At 43.5% G+C, this 14,134-nt stretch overlaps 2 protein-coding genes across 2 annotated transcripts in view; both read left to right on the forward strand.

Annotated features, from left to right (window-relative positions):
* The first annotated feature begins 49 nt into the window (after positions 1 to 49).
* Positions 50 to 5,250, forward strand: LOC138975276 (uncharacterized). Its single transcript, XM_070347932.1, has 3 exons — positions 50 to 224; positions 685 to 836; positions 4,985 to 5,250. The coding sequence occupies exons 1-3, from the start codon at positions 149 to 151 to the stop codon at positions 5,102 to 5,104; spliced, it is 348 nt and encodes a 115-aa protein (XP_070204033.1). The 5' UTR covers positions 50 to 148; the 3' UTR covers positions 5,105 to 5,250.
* Positions 5,251 to 5,598: 348 nt separating this feature from the next.
* LOC138975275 (mucin-2-like) overlaps positions 5,599 to 14,134 on the forward strand; it is a 31,824-nt gene continuing 23,288 nt past the window's right edge. The window contains exons 1-6 of the mRNA XM_070347931.1: positions 5,599 to 6,511; positions 6,759 to 6,866; positions 7,703 to 7,776; positions 9,306 to 9,364; positions 10,312 to 10,429; positions 11,332 to 11,420. Coding sequence (XP_070204032.1) covers positions 6,498 to 6,511; positions 6,759 to 6,866; positions 7,703 to 7,776; positions 9,306 to 9,364; positions 10,312 to 10,429; positions 11,332 to 11,420 — 462 coding nt within the window. The 5' untranslated portion in view covers positions 5,599 to 6,497. The remainder of the gene's footprint in view (positions 6,512 to 6,758; positions 6,867 to 7,702; positions 7,777 to 9,305; positions 9,365 to 10,311; positions 10,430 to 11,331; positions 11,421 to 14,134) is intronic.

Genomic DNA, 14,134 nt, shown 5'->3' on the forward strand with positions numbered 1-14,134 from the left:
TCCCTTCCAGCCAATGAATGCTAACGTCTCATAGCACAGTCGTCGCTGTTTAGACATGGCGGAGCGTTTGAGAGTTTGGCGTACTTGGCAACTGTTTTAGAGCGCAAGACCACAAAGACGGTTTCTTTTGAAGTTACACGCAATCATAATGGCATTACAAATGACCATCTCGTTGCTTTTCATGTATTATTTCGTCGGGTTTGCAGTGAATGCGCAAAATGCAGGTACAGTAAATACTGTAAAACCAAAAAAACTCAAGTCCTGACACATCTCGCGGGGTCCTACCTTTAGCATTTTAGTCACTTTCAATTATATTCGAGCTAGCAAAAGCATATTGCCGTAGCAATGTAAATGTCCTCAAATCATTGTTTTGCTGTGGCAGAATTCAGAATACTCTGCCACGAAATAAAAATTTAAAAAAAAGGAAAGGGAGCACAGGAAGAGAATGATCAATGAGTTGGAGGAGATGAATAAATACAATAACATGCAGTACAATGTTCAAATAAACCTATGACGGATTTTTGTTGAACAGTTTTCTTTTTCTGTTAATTGCAGAAATGCTATGATTTGATTCATTGGGATGGGCGCAGTGGCTAATGAATTTAAGACTCATCCAATGCGGAAGGTAGATCGACTGTTTGAATCCCGTCCACGCACATGTATGTTCTTTTCATGGTTTTTCAGATGAAGGGAAGATTCTGATCGGTGCTCAACGCAATGGCACAGATCCAACTGAGTATGTGTACAGCACCAATGTCACAAACGATCAGGGGCTGCCTTTTACAGCGGTTGTATACAGCGGTGCGGATGGAAGTATCGCAACAAAAGAAGACACAGTAAGTTCTGGGTGTCACTAGCTGTCAGAACCTTTTTTTTTAAAAATCAAATATTGTAATAGGAAGTGTAAAGGATAGTGATGTTTTCGACTAAGAGTGTATTGACTGAATTTTGATAATGTACAACTGTAGTGAGAAGGAAAATTAACAAAAATATCTGTGTTTTCATTTGTGGTTACTCTAACAGTTTAACTTAACCCTTTTCCTACCTTTAGGACATGAGCTGGGGTCTTGGGTAACTAGCTTTAACAAGCTTCTTCTTCTTCTTCTTCTGCGTTCGTGGGCTGAAACTCCCACGTACACTAGTGTTTTTGCACGAGTGGAATTTTACGTGTATGACCGTTTTTACCCCGCCATTTAGGCAGCCATACGCCGCTTTCGGAGGAGCTTTAACAAGCAAGAAACCGTTCAATAAACAACAAAGAAGAACAACAACAAAAAAACCCTTTCCTGCCTGTAGGACATGAGCTGGGGTCTTGGGTAACTAGCTTTAACAAGCAAGAAACCGTTCAATAAGGCCAACAAAAAAAATAGGTGTGGTTACGGTAACCCGACCTACCCTATTTTTGGGGGCCGACCCTATAACTTTTTATGACATTTGTCAAAAAAATACAAAAAAAACCAAGTAAACGAGTGCAGAAAACGCAATGAAAGTGAAAGCGCCCGAGTCGCACACTTATTTCCCTGTCAAGTAGGTTTAATTTGTACACATTAGAAAAAAAAGTTTAAAAAAAAAAAGTGATTGCCTACCTTCCTACCCTATTTTTTTGGCTCACGAAGTGTAGCCTATGCGATGCTAACTTTTGTCTGTCTGTGCGTGCGTGCGTATGTATACATGTATGTATGTATGTATGTATGTATGTATGTCTGTGGTAGAAACTTTAACATTTGAAGACGTCATATTACATTGACGTCACATTATGACGTACGAGGGTTAGACGTCACGCGATGGAATTACTGAAAGTCTCGGTGATTGTTATTTTGAGCGGGCTGAGACTATTTGGCAGTCGTGTCCATGTAAGTAGGCTACATGCAGACAGACAGATCTAGATCTAGTGTCTCGCTTTCTTGCACAGTTTCACCTATAGATGCTCTTTCTGTGTGTGTGTGTGTGTGTGTGTGTGTGTGTGTGTGTGTGTGTGTGTGTGTGTGTGACGGAGTGATTGAGTTTGTGTTACTGTTTGTCGATTTCTTACGTGAGCCTTGAAGGCTTCGCCTCTTGTTTGGCTATGTTACCGTAACCACACCTATTATTTTTTTTGGCCTAAACAACAAAGAAGAACAACAACAAAAAAAACTTTTCCTGCCTGTAGGACATGAGCTGGGGTCTTGGGTAACTAACTTAAAACAAGCAAGAAACCGTTCAATAAACAACAAAGAAGAACAACAAAACAATGTGTGCATATCTGGTGTATTCATTTATACATCAAGGGCACATTGTAACTGTACGTTGTTAATTCAGGTAAATGCAGGTAATGCTTTGTATTCAAATATTTAATCAATCAATATGAGGCTTATATCGCGCATATTCCGTGGGTACAGTTCTAGGCGCTCTGCAGTGATGCCGTGTGAGATGAAATGTTATACGGCCAGTAATTGCAGCCATTTCGGCGCATATTTACCTTTCACGGCCTATTATTCCAAGTCACACGGGTATAGGTAGACAATTATTAACTGTGCCTAAGCAATTTTGCCAGGAAAGACCCTTTTGTCAATCAATCAATCAATCAATCAATGAGTCTTATATCGCGCATATTCCGTGGGTACAGTTCTAGGCGCTCTGCAGTGATGCCGTGTGAGATGAAATTTTATACGGCCAGTAGATTGCAGCCATTTCGGCGCATATTTACCTTTCACGGCCTATTATTCCAAGTCACACGGGTATAGGTAGACAATTATTAACTGTGCCTAAGCAATTTTGCCAGGAAAGACCCTTTTGTCAATCGTGGGATCTTTAACGTGCACACCCAATGTAGTGTACACGGGGGGGAGTTCGGACACCGAAGAAAGTCTGCACACAAAGTTGACTCTGAAATAAATTTCCGCCGAACCTGGGATCGAACTCACGCTGACAGCGGCCAACTGAATACAAATCCAGCGCGCTACCAACTGAGCTATATCCCCGCCCCATGATACAGTGATAGGGAACTTGTTAAAATGAGTAAACATTGCAGATTAAATGTGAAAGATACAACAGAAAAGGTCTTAAGTTGAAGCAAAACGCATTGCGTGTGCAGAACGCTGCTTTTTCTGACAAAACATTGCTTTTTCTGATTAAATAAATCCAAAAACAAAGAGACTGCCAACTTTTTTAATTTTTTTTTTAAATTCTTAAATTTCCTGATTAGTTTCCTGTTAAGATGAGTGTAACGGCGGTGAGGATGCACATAAGTTACTAAGTGTCGGGCAATATGCAGTGAATTCTCTATTTTATTTTCATTTCTGCTGGCCTGATTAATAATAATAATGATAATAAAGCTGACTAAAGTAAACCTGTCACAGTGTTATTTCCACACTCAGAGGAGTCACTAGCTTGATTTAGAACGATCTCATTTTAACCAACCACATTCCTTTCATGCCATATAAGGAAATGCTACATCACAAATGTTGCGTACACGTCACTTCCGGTCATCGGTGAAACGAAGTTCACACCAAAAACATGACAAACGACTTTCAATGATTTGGGCAATTCTATGAATGTACTTTCGTTAACTTTGTAATCATGTTTTGGTTATTTTTGTATGAAAACCTTTAATTTATTGGATATAGGTTACCTGATTGTTATTTTAAATGTTCATTTTATGAGTAGAGCTTCGGGTTGCAAATTAATCGCACATATGTGGTGTCAGCGCTAATTCCATGAACAGAATTTCTCTGCCGTAACGTCTAAACCGCGAAATGTACAACACGCACTGTTGAGTTTCGTTGTGCGCGTGCATCCGAGCGGGCAAGAGAAAATGTGGTGGCGAAAGGAAAGTGGTGGGCTTTGTTCGTCTCTCTAAAACTACATACCATACTTTCCGGGTGACAAGGCGCTTCGTTATCTAAGACGCACCCCCTTCTTTTTAAAAAAATTGTAATCCAGTCACCCATTGGACGCAGGGGGCCGATAGGGCGCACCAAAATGACCCAGTTTTTGCCATGAGAGGTGGTTCCCCTGTCATATCTGAGAGAGGAAACACTTCCTGCATCGGGGTCAGTGACCGGTCAGTGACCGACTTTAACTGAGTGAAAATATGTGTGCTCTGTGTGTGCGGCCAGATCAAAGGCATTGTGATAGCTGGGTGGCCTTGTTTATAGACACGACCTTCTTCCCAGGGGTCAATGACCCAGTTTTTGCCATGAGAGGTGGTTCCCCTGTCATATCTGAGAGAGGAAACACTTCCTGCATCGGGGTCAGTGACTGAGTTTAACAGAGTGGAAATCTGTGTGTGCGGCCAGATCAAAGGCAGGGCAGTACCTAGTAGCTGAAACATGCATTATCACAAGTTGTTTGACTGGTACTCAAGCGGTCTCTTTGATTTTTTTCGTATTTCATACACGGATTAGGCGCTTCGTTATACAAGACGCAGGGGTCGAACTCGAGGAAAAAAGTCGCGCCTTATGACCCGGAAAGTACGGTACTAGCTCAGTTGGACCTGGACTGAAAATATGTATCGTTCCAAATGTTTTGCCTGCTAAAAATTGTTGTTCGGTCAGAAGACATCCTCCCGTAAACTACCAACCGGTCGACAGGCCAGGGGTCAGAACAATGTGTCAAACAATGAAAGTATATGTGTCGGTGAGTAAACTCCAAGGCCTGAGAACAACATTGCTGTCATAAGTGAACACCTGCGATGTTGGGACAAGTTTGATTTCCATGCGCAGAGCTGCCAACTGCTACACTTTCAGCGTAATATGCTACACTCAAACAAATAACCACAAGCATTCAACAGGACTGGTACTCATTTTTACTTCTCCCTCGGTGTAGCAGTTACAAAATGAGTCATAACACATCGTCTACAGTGAAAAGTGGCACTGCAGATACTCTGATGGGCATTTTACGTGTACCTGCATTAAATGTGGATGTGGGAATACATTTTAGAAAATGCACAGGTAAATGGTATTTTGTCAGACAAGTTCAAAATGACTGTGTCCTTTGTGTGCAGGTCACAGTGACCTGTGAGAATGATTTTGCTGGGGTGAGCGGCTACACACAGCTGTCTTTTGGTGAAACAAGCCTGAACCCTGCTGATTCTGAGGGCAGCGTTGTCTTCAACTTCAAGTGAGTCATCAGCAGCCTGATAAGTGTGTGGGTGGGTGTGAAAACAAAAGAGAGAGAGAGAGCATGCTTCAGCACCCCCTATGCACCCTACCTCTAAGCGTAGTGAAGAGAACACTGACGCTCTTCTTGCTTCTGGCTGAAATGGAAACTTCAGTTTCCTTTTTACATTTAGTCAAGTTTTAAAAACAATTTCATCTTATTCCTTGTCGGTTCCTGATTGAAAAACATATAGATATGATATGTTTGGATTAAAAACACGCTCAGAAAGTTAAAACGAAGAGAGGTACAGAAAAGCGTGCTATGCAGCACAGCGCAACCACTACCGCGCTAAACAGGCTTGTCAATTTCACTGCCTTTTGCACAAGCGGCGGACTACGGTCATTGTGAAAAAATGCAGTGCGTTCAGTTTCATTCTGTGAGTTCCACAGCTTGACTAAATGTAGTAATTTCGCGTTACGCGGCTTGTTTTTATTAATTTTTATAATCTGAGAAACCAAGGGAAGTAAGCGCAAATGACGAGTAGAACAGAGTAAGTGAGAGATGGGTGGAACCAAACTCGTGGCAACTGAGAGAATAACAAATGACGAGTAGAACAGAGTAAGTGAGAGATGGGTGAAACCACACTGGTGGCAACTGAGAGAATAACAAGCATTGATATGAAATACACTGGAACCTCCAGGCGGGGATGTAGCTCAGTCGGTAGCGCGCTGGATTTGTATCCAGTTGGCCGCTGTCAGCGTGAGTTCGTCCCCACGTTCGGCGAGAGATTTATTACTCAGAGTCAACTTTGTGTGCAGACTCTCCTCGGTGTCCGAACACCCCCGTGTGTACACGCAAGCACAAGACCAAGTGCGCACGAAAAAGATCCTGTAATCCATGTCAGAGTTCGGTGGGTTATAGAAACACGAAAATACCCAGCATGCTTCCTCCGAAAGCGGCGTATGGCTAAATGGCGGGGTAAAAACGGTCATACACGTAAAAGCCGTGGGAGTTTCAGCCCATGAACGAACAAACAAACTGGAAGCTCCCTTGTAAGACCTCCACAGATCTGAGAAAATCTGGTCTTAAAAAGAAGGGAGTCTTAAAATGGGAGGAATTCTATAGTGGTTATAAACGGAAAGTCTGAAAAAACAAGGTCTTAAAAAGGAGGGAGTTTTAAACTGGGGGGTCTTTAAAGGGAGGTTCCACTGTAGCGACTTTCATCCTCATTTTGATGAGGTGTTTGTGACAGCACGCTGATCGATGTTTTGCTTTGTAGTGTGGACAGTTTTGGCACTAAAGTGGCCGGGCGGGCGGCCAGGGTTCGGTGCTTCGGTGTGTCAAGCGACGTCGGGCTGGAGTGTCCAGTCACCAACAACCAGACGATCAGACAGCCAGAGTTCTGCAGGGCCACCTCCATGTCTGATCCTGTGTAAGTGTCGGTGTGGGGGGGGGGTGTTTGTGTATGTGTGTGTGTGTGTGTTTGTTTGCATGAGTGCACATGTGTGTGTACACGTAATTGTGTGTGTGTGTTTGTGTGTGCATTGTCTTTGTGTGTATACATATCTTATACTAAATGCACTCTGTGTGCATGTAGGCGTATGTATGCGCTCATGCATACAATTGAAAATGCATCTGTTGGTGTCAAGTTGACCATTGTGTTTGACTGACGGTTGCAGCACCATCCAACTGACCATACCGCCTGTGGTCAGCATCTGTCAGCGTGACATCACCGTGCCGGTCATCAGTGCCGCCAACTACACCAACACCTTGGACCTGGAGCTCAGGTGAGAGATAACTCTGTCATGACTTCTTCGTTCACTACTCTGTTGTGACATTGACCTGCTGGGCCTGTAGTGCAGTGGACCGGGGCGGGGAGGTAACTCAGTCTGTAGCGGCCTAGCTTCGTTATCGACGTGGGTTTCGACCCTCATTTTTCGAAGGATGTTATTCCCAGATTCAACTTTGTGCAAACTCTCTTCGGTGTGCGAACAGCCCCATGTGCACTCATGTGCACGATAAAGATTCCAAGTTCACGGGAAAAGTCTCAGGGCTTGGAAACATGAATACACACTTGCAGGAGAGAAAAAATGGTCAGCACCATGCTGTATGGCAGCTTGCTTTTCCCAGTGAGAAAGCAGCCCGAATATCCATGAGGGTAGCCTAACAGGACGATATGAGACCTGAATACCAATACCTACACTGGGACAGTGAACCCTGTTTTAATACCCTCCACTCTACCACCTCATTGTTTTTCAGAGTTTTCCGTCATAGTGTCAGTAAACTTGCCTGGCAAACAAAGGCACTTTTGTCGGGTCTGCTGTGCATTCTTCATAGTGTCAGTAAACTTGCCTGGCAAACAAAGGCACTTTTGTCGGGTCTGCTGTGCATTCTTCGTGACAGTCTTCATCATTTCCCTTGTTGAAAAAGCCAGAGATAGATCTAGAATTGCAACACACAAAAACACGACGGAGATTCCCTCCCTTTTGGAGACCCTGTTTTCTGTATTTTCATATTCATAACCTCTGTGAATTTACTCGCATTTTAAGACCCCTCCATTTTTCCACTGTAGCAGAAATGGTTGTGGCGGTGTATAAAGAGCAGTTGTTGATCGTGTGTGCAGTGAGCCAGTGCGCGGCAGCAACGTGACGGTGACGTGCGTACAAGATAACTCCGTCGCCACAGGCTGCGCACTGAGTGAGTTGCTTTTCTGTTGTATTCCATCATCATGTTCACTTCAACAGTCTTGGCTTGGGGGGATAGAGAATGAGAAAGACACAGAGAGAGTGTGTACATGTGTCTTTTTGGTTTGTTTCAGCAGGTTAATCATAATGCAAACTTTGATTATTTTGGCTTTTGGGGTACAATGAGGATCAGGACTCAGGAATGTTTTATTTCAGGCCATAGCCCATATACATAGGGTGATACACAATTACAAATAGAAAACATGTTAGGTGCACAGGCAATCTGCTTCAACGGGTCAATCATAATATATAAAACTGGAACTCCTCCACACACTTGCACTCTCATGTGCACTGTACAAGCACATGTGTCTTCACTGTATAGAGCCATTGACATCCCTGAGCGTTAGTTCTGAACATGTTCTGTTAGAGAGCCTAAGTCATGCCTCCGGTAAGTACTGTCGTGGTAGTTAAAGGTATATGTACGCGCTCCCGTGTTTACAAAGTGTAGTTTGCCCATAATCGATGTCAAACGCACCATAAGACCATGTAATGACGATATGTCGCCATGCGCGGACCATATACATGCATTACAGCTTGTTTTAGAGTCTCAGAAACTTTGGATGTAAACAAAGACGCGGAGTTATTTCCCTTGCGTCAACGCTACCTCTGTTGGCAAATCTATAAATAGGACGATCCAGATCAAAATGAAAATTAACATATCTCAACATTGAAGGGGTCCTAGACCACAATATTTTGCAGGGAACTTAATTTAGCATGTCTCCAGCTGTTGGTAAAGCAATTAGCGTGTATAGTCATCGAGTACATATGGCTTTAAGGGGACGGTCTTCCAACGGGGGTAAGGGAGAAAGTCAGTGAATTCAGTGCCGAAAGGGACATGACAGGAGTGACAATGATGTGATAAGTGGGAGGGGAACATGTCACGTATTTGTGAAAAGTACATGAATGGAAGCCGACTCTGTGAGGAAGATAGTAGCCTGACTGGTACTTAAGGGTTGCGCAGGTTGCGCAGGTTGCGCCAACCGGGTCAAAGATTACGGCCCAAGACCGTCGCCACAGGCTGTAAAACTAAGCAAGTTCACAGTCTGCGAGTAGAAAACATGGCATCGTCCTTTTGGAGTCAGCCTTCCCACCAAGTACTTTTCACAAGTACGTGACGTGTCTCTGGCCCTGGCACTTATCACATCATCCTTACTCCTCTCAAGTCTCTTGCGGTACCTCTTTCCCCTACCCGCGTTGGAATGCCACTAGCTCTTACCTGGTTGTGCATCTTACGCAACCCTTGACTACCACTACGGTACTGTCTTCCTTACGAAGGCCGCAGGCTTAACTTTTCTATTGACTCCATATGATACCAGATCCAACAGTGTACTGGTTATACTGACAAGTGTAATTAGATTCTAGTAAGCTTGGTTTCCTTTTTTTTTACTTTTTTCAATTGTGTTTTTAATTGTGTTTTTATTGCAATGCTTTTATGTTTAATGTTTACATCCAAACAAAAATATTGTGTGTTGTTTTTTCCAGGCAGTACCGTCAGTTTTTCCGGTCCAGTGTTGGTGGAGGTTGGCCAAAGTACTGCCACGGTAAGTCAGTGAGTGTGTGCAAGTGATAACACTCAGATCGTGAATAACAAAGTACTGCGACGGTAAGTCAGTGAGTGTGTGCAAGTGATAACACTCAGATCATCAATGTTCTTGTATTATGTGTCTTCTATGCAAACAAAACTCTATTTTGGTGGAGGTTTCAGAAGAGGTTAGCGAAGCATATCATTATGTGTTCTTGTGCCTGTTTAACATGGACTATACAGATCTCACATGCATATAGTTATAATGGATGTGAGATCTGTATAGTCCATGTTAAAACAGACCTTGCCTTTTCAGATTATTTGTTGTCCATTTGAGACTCCCTCCTTTTCAAGACCTGATCTTTTCAAATTTGTTGAGGTCTTAGAAATGTCTGCATTCACTCACACACAGTCAACACATAGCGGCACATCCACCATACAGTGGAACCACCTTTTAAGACCTTCCACAAATCTGAGAAAATGATGTCTTAAGAAGGAGGGAGTCTTAAAATTAGTCGTAAATTTACAGATGTTATGAAGAGATAATCTGAAAAAGCAAGATCTTGAAAAGGGAGAAGTGTGAAATTGAGGGGTCATAAAAGAAGGTTCCACCGTACCTGTGTCATTGTGTGTCTGCATTCTGCCCGCCCACTCTTTCTTCTCCCCCCCTCTCCCTGTTGTTTGTTTGTTAGTCGTGTGTGCGTGTGCCTATTTTTTTAATTTAATTTTTTTTTAATTTCTTCTCTTCTTTATTGTGGTCTTTCTAACTTTCTCTGCATTCATTTTTGATTCCATTTTATATTCTGGTTGCATTTAGCATTTTTCTTCTATCAATTCGTTCCATTTGTATGCTTCGTTAGTGAAAGTTATATGTTTAGTATTTGTTTAAGGAGAGGTTGTTAGACAAGGCAATGTGCCTTAAACCTTTATCCTTGTAAAATAAAGTTAATTTGTTCTTTCCTTCAGATGTTGTACACGGTCACCAGGGTGGGCAGTCCGGACACGTGTCTAGGAGTCCAGTGTACCGCCCAGTCTCAGGGTCTTATTGCTCTGGATGGCTACGAGCAGTATCAACCTAACCGAGGTATTCATGTTGTGGAGTCAGGTGTATGTTGTGCAGATTAAAGCTGAGAAGTATTGATATCGTGTTGATTAAAGCTGAAAGATATTCATCTTTTGGAGACAGGTGTACCACCCACTCTCAGGAACCTTAATTGCTCCTGGTGGCTACCTGCAGTATCAATCAACCACAGGTGTTCACATTGTGCAGATTAAAGCTGAGGAGTATTGATATCATGTTGATTAAAGCTGAAAGATATTCGTATTGTGGAATCAGTTGTACAGCTCAGTCCCAGGGACCCATTGCTAGTGACAGTTACTTTCTGTATCAACCAACCACAGGTATTCATGTTGTGCAGATTAAAGCTGATAAGTATTCGCATCATGTTGATTAGAGCTGAAAGATATTGGTATCATTTTGATTGAAGCTGAAAGATATTTGTATCATTTTGATTGAAGCTGAAAGATATTGGTATCTTGTTGATTGAAGCTGAAAGATATTGGTATCTTGTTTATTGAAGCTGAAAGATATTGGTATCATGTTGATTGAAGCTGAAAGATATTGGTATCTTGTTGATTGAAGCTGAAAGATATTGGTATCTTGTTGATTGAAGCTGAAAGATATTCGTATCATGTTGATTGAACCTGAAAGATATTCGTACTATGTTGATTGAAGCTGAAAGATATTCGTATCATGTTGATTGAAGCTGAAAGATATTTTTGTTATGGAGTCAGTTGTACAGCCCAATCTTGGCTTCCCATATATATCTCCTAGTACTTACTTTCAATATCAACCAACCACAGATATTCACAATTTGTAGATGAAAGTTGAAAGGTTTTCATTTCGTGGTTGCGTGGCCGGATGGCACCCAATGACTTGAAAACATGTCGCTCTGTGTGCATTCATGACTTGTGTGTTGATTCCAGTCAGCAGCTCTCAGGCAGTGATGCAGAGTCTGCCTCCTGAAGTGAAGATGTCGCCCCAGTACCTGACGGCGTACAACACTTCTTTTCAGGTCTCACTCACTTTTCTGTCTCTCTTGTCTTGTCAGTGTGCTCGCTCTCTCTCCTCTCTCCCCCCACCCCCCTTTCTCTCTCCTCCTTTTATGTGTTTTAATCCTTTTCACACAGTAGCCAAAGCTGAGATAACAACTTTTAGCTGTTTTCAAGACGTTTTCAATTGAGGTTTTGGCCAACGCCTTGATTTTAATCTCTGTAATATGTTCACAGTGTGCGCGAGGTCAATGGGTCACCTTTTCACCATCGGGCTTTGATCCTTTTGTTCTGGTACTTCCTCTCTAAGTCAGAGTCGGTGTGCTCTCTCTCTCTTTCTCCCTGTCTCTCTCTCTCTCTCTCTCTGTCTCTCTCTCTCTCTCTCTCTCTCTCTCTCTCTCTCTCTCTCTGTCTCTGTCTCTCTGTCTCTCTCTGTCTCTCTCTCTCTCTCTCTCTCTCTCTCTCTCTCTCTCTCTCTCTCTCTCTCTCTCTCTCTCGCTCTCTCTCGGAGTGTGTGTGTGTTTGAATGTCAGAGAGTGAGAGAAAACAATATATTGCTGATGTGTTCTTTGCTTGGGGTATGCAAGACTTTGGCTGGTTGTCAACTGTGCCAAATGCTTTTCCCTTGTAATTCTTCTTCTTCTTCTTCTTCTTTGTTCATGGGCTTAGACTCCCACGTTCACTCATGTTTTTTTAGCACGAGTGGATTTTTACGTGTATGACCGTTTTTACCCCGCCATTCAGGCAGCATACGCCAATTTCGGGGGAGGCATGCTGGGTATTTTCGTGTTTCTATAACCCACCGTACTCTGACATGGATTACAGGATCTTGTCCGTGCGCACTTCTGCTTGCGTGTACACACGAAGGGGGTTAAGTCACAGCAGGTCTGCACATAAGTTGACCGGGGAGATCGTAATTGTGCACGCCGGCATCAAAACATGCGAACTTGACCCCCTTCCCGCCTCTATCCTCACTCACTGTCTAGATACTCTCCTCCCGCATTTCACCTCCGTCATCAACGCCTCTCTCTCATCTGGGTCCTTTCCTGCCATTTTCAAATCCGCTATCCTCCGACCTCTTCTCAAGAAACCTTCCTTGGATCCTGAAAATCTGAAGAACTACAGACCAGTGTCTAATCTCTCATTTCTCTCCAAAATAACAGAAAAAATCGTACTCTCCCAGCTTTTGGACCATCTTGAAGCCAACCACCTTCTCTACTGCAATCAATCTGCCTATCGCTCTGGACACTCGACGGAAACCGCTCTACTGAAAATTAGCAACGACATACTGACTGCACTCGACAACAACGACGTCTGCCTTCTCTCTCTGCTGGACCTGAGCGCGGCATTTGACACTATTGATCATGCCGTGCTCTTGTCCCGCCTTCAAAACTCTTTTGGCATTTCTCAGTCTGTCCTTTCTTGGTTTCAGTCCTATCTCACCGATCGCTACCAGTCTGTCTCTGTGAACGGCCTATCTTCTTCTGCTTCTCCTCTACAGTACGGTGTGCCCCAGGGCTCCGTCCTGGGGCCTATTTTGTTCGTCCTTTACACCCAACCCATCCCTTCAATTGCCGCTCACCACTTTCTCTCTCACCACAGCTTCTCCGACGACAACCAACTCTATCTCTCTGGACCTATCTCCGACCTCCCTCGCCTCATTGCCTCCACCCAGTCTTGTATCACCGACCTCAAGGCGTGGATGGACCTGAATAAGCTGAAGCTTAATGAGGAGAAAACCGAAATGATTCTTGTCTCTCCTAAAAAACATCTCAATCATCCTTCTCTTCCCTCGTCTGTCGATCTCAATGGTTCTTCTATTGCTCTTTCTCCTGCTGTCCGCAACCTAGGTGTCACTCTTGACCAGTCCCTGTCCTTCCATCAGCATGTTGCCAATGTCTGTCGCACTTGCTTCTTTGAAATCCGCCGCATCTCCTCCATCCGTCATCTCCTCACTGAGGATGCCACTAAAACTCTGCTCTGCGCCTTTGTCCTATCCCGACTCGATTATTGCAATTCCATTCTATCTGGCTCTCCCAACTACATCATCGAAAAGCTTCAGCGTGTTCAGAATCATGCCGCCCGCCTCATCTTTCGTTCTTCCAAGCATGACCACATCACCCCTCTTCTTCAAACCCTACACTGGCTGCCTGTTCAACAGAGGATTCAGTTCAAGATCTCCACACTCTGCTTCAGAAACTTTGATCTATCGTCCCCTAGCTATCTTTCTGACCTTCTTGATGTCTACTCCCCCTCTCGCTCCCTAAGATCCTCCGCAGACACCCGCCTTTTTAGGATACCATCAGCACGCACCAAAACATATGGCCAGCGCACCTTCTCCTACCAGGCCCCATCCATCTGGAACCAACTCCCGCATTCACTCAGGCACTCCACATCTATGCAATCATTCAAAACCTCACTCAAAACACACCTCTTCCCTCACTAGTCCGTTAATGACCACACATCACCCTCTCCTGCTGGTCCTTGATCTGTCTCTTTCTTTCTCCTTCTTCTTCCCTTTCCAGCTCTATTCTTCTTCTCTCAACAAACTTTATGTATCCAATACTTTATTTATTTATTTACGACTGTTTTTCCGTCTAGAATGCATGTGCCTGTAGTTGGTTGAGTGAGTGCGTCGCGTTCTCGCTGTGCGCCTGTCTGTGAGTGTATGAGTCCTTGTCAATTTGTGTTTCGTATAATGTTCACTATGTATTTTATATTTTGTAAGCGCCTAGGG

This window comes from Littorina saxatilis, linkage group LG9 (genome assembly GCF_037325665.1).
Source record: "Littorina saxatilis isolate snail1 linkage group LG9, US_GU_Lsax_2.0, whole genome shotgun sequence".
Taxonomy (NCBI): Eukaryota; Metazoa; Mollusca; class Gastropoda; order Littorinimorpha; family Littorinidae; genus Littorina; species Littorina saxatilis.

Coding starts and splice junctions, on each gene's coding strand:
- LOC138975276 (XM_070347932.1), top strand. CDS start 149: ATGGCATTACAAATGACCATCTCGTTGCTTTTCATGTATTATTTCGTC. Junction 225..684: donor AGTGAATGCGCAAAATGCAG/GTACAGTAAATA, acceptor ATGGTTTTTCAG/ATGAAGGGAAGATTCTGATC. Junction 837..4,984: donor TCGCAACAAAAGAAGACACA/GTAAGTTCTGGG, acceptor CTTTGTGTGCAG/GTCACAGTGACCTGTGAGAA.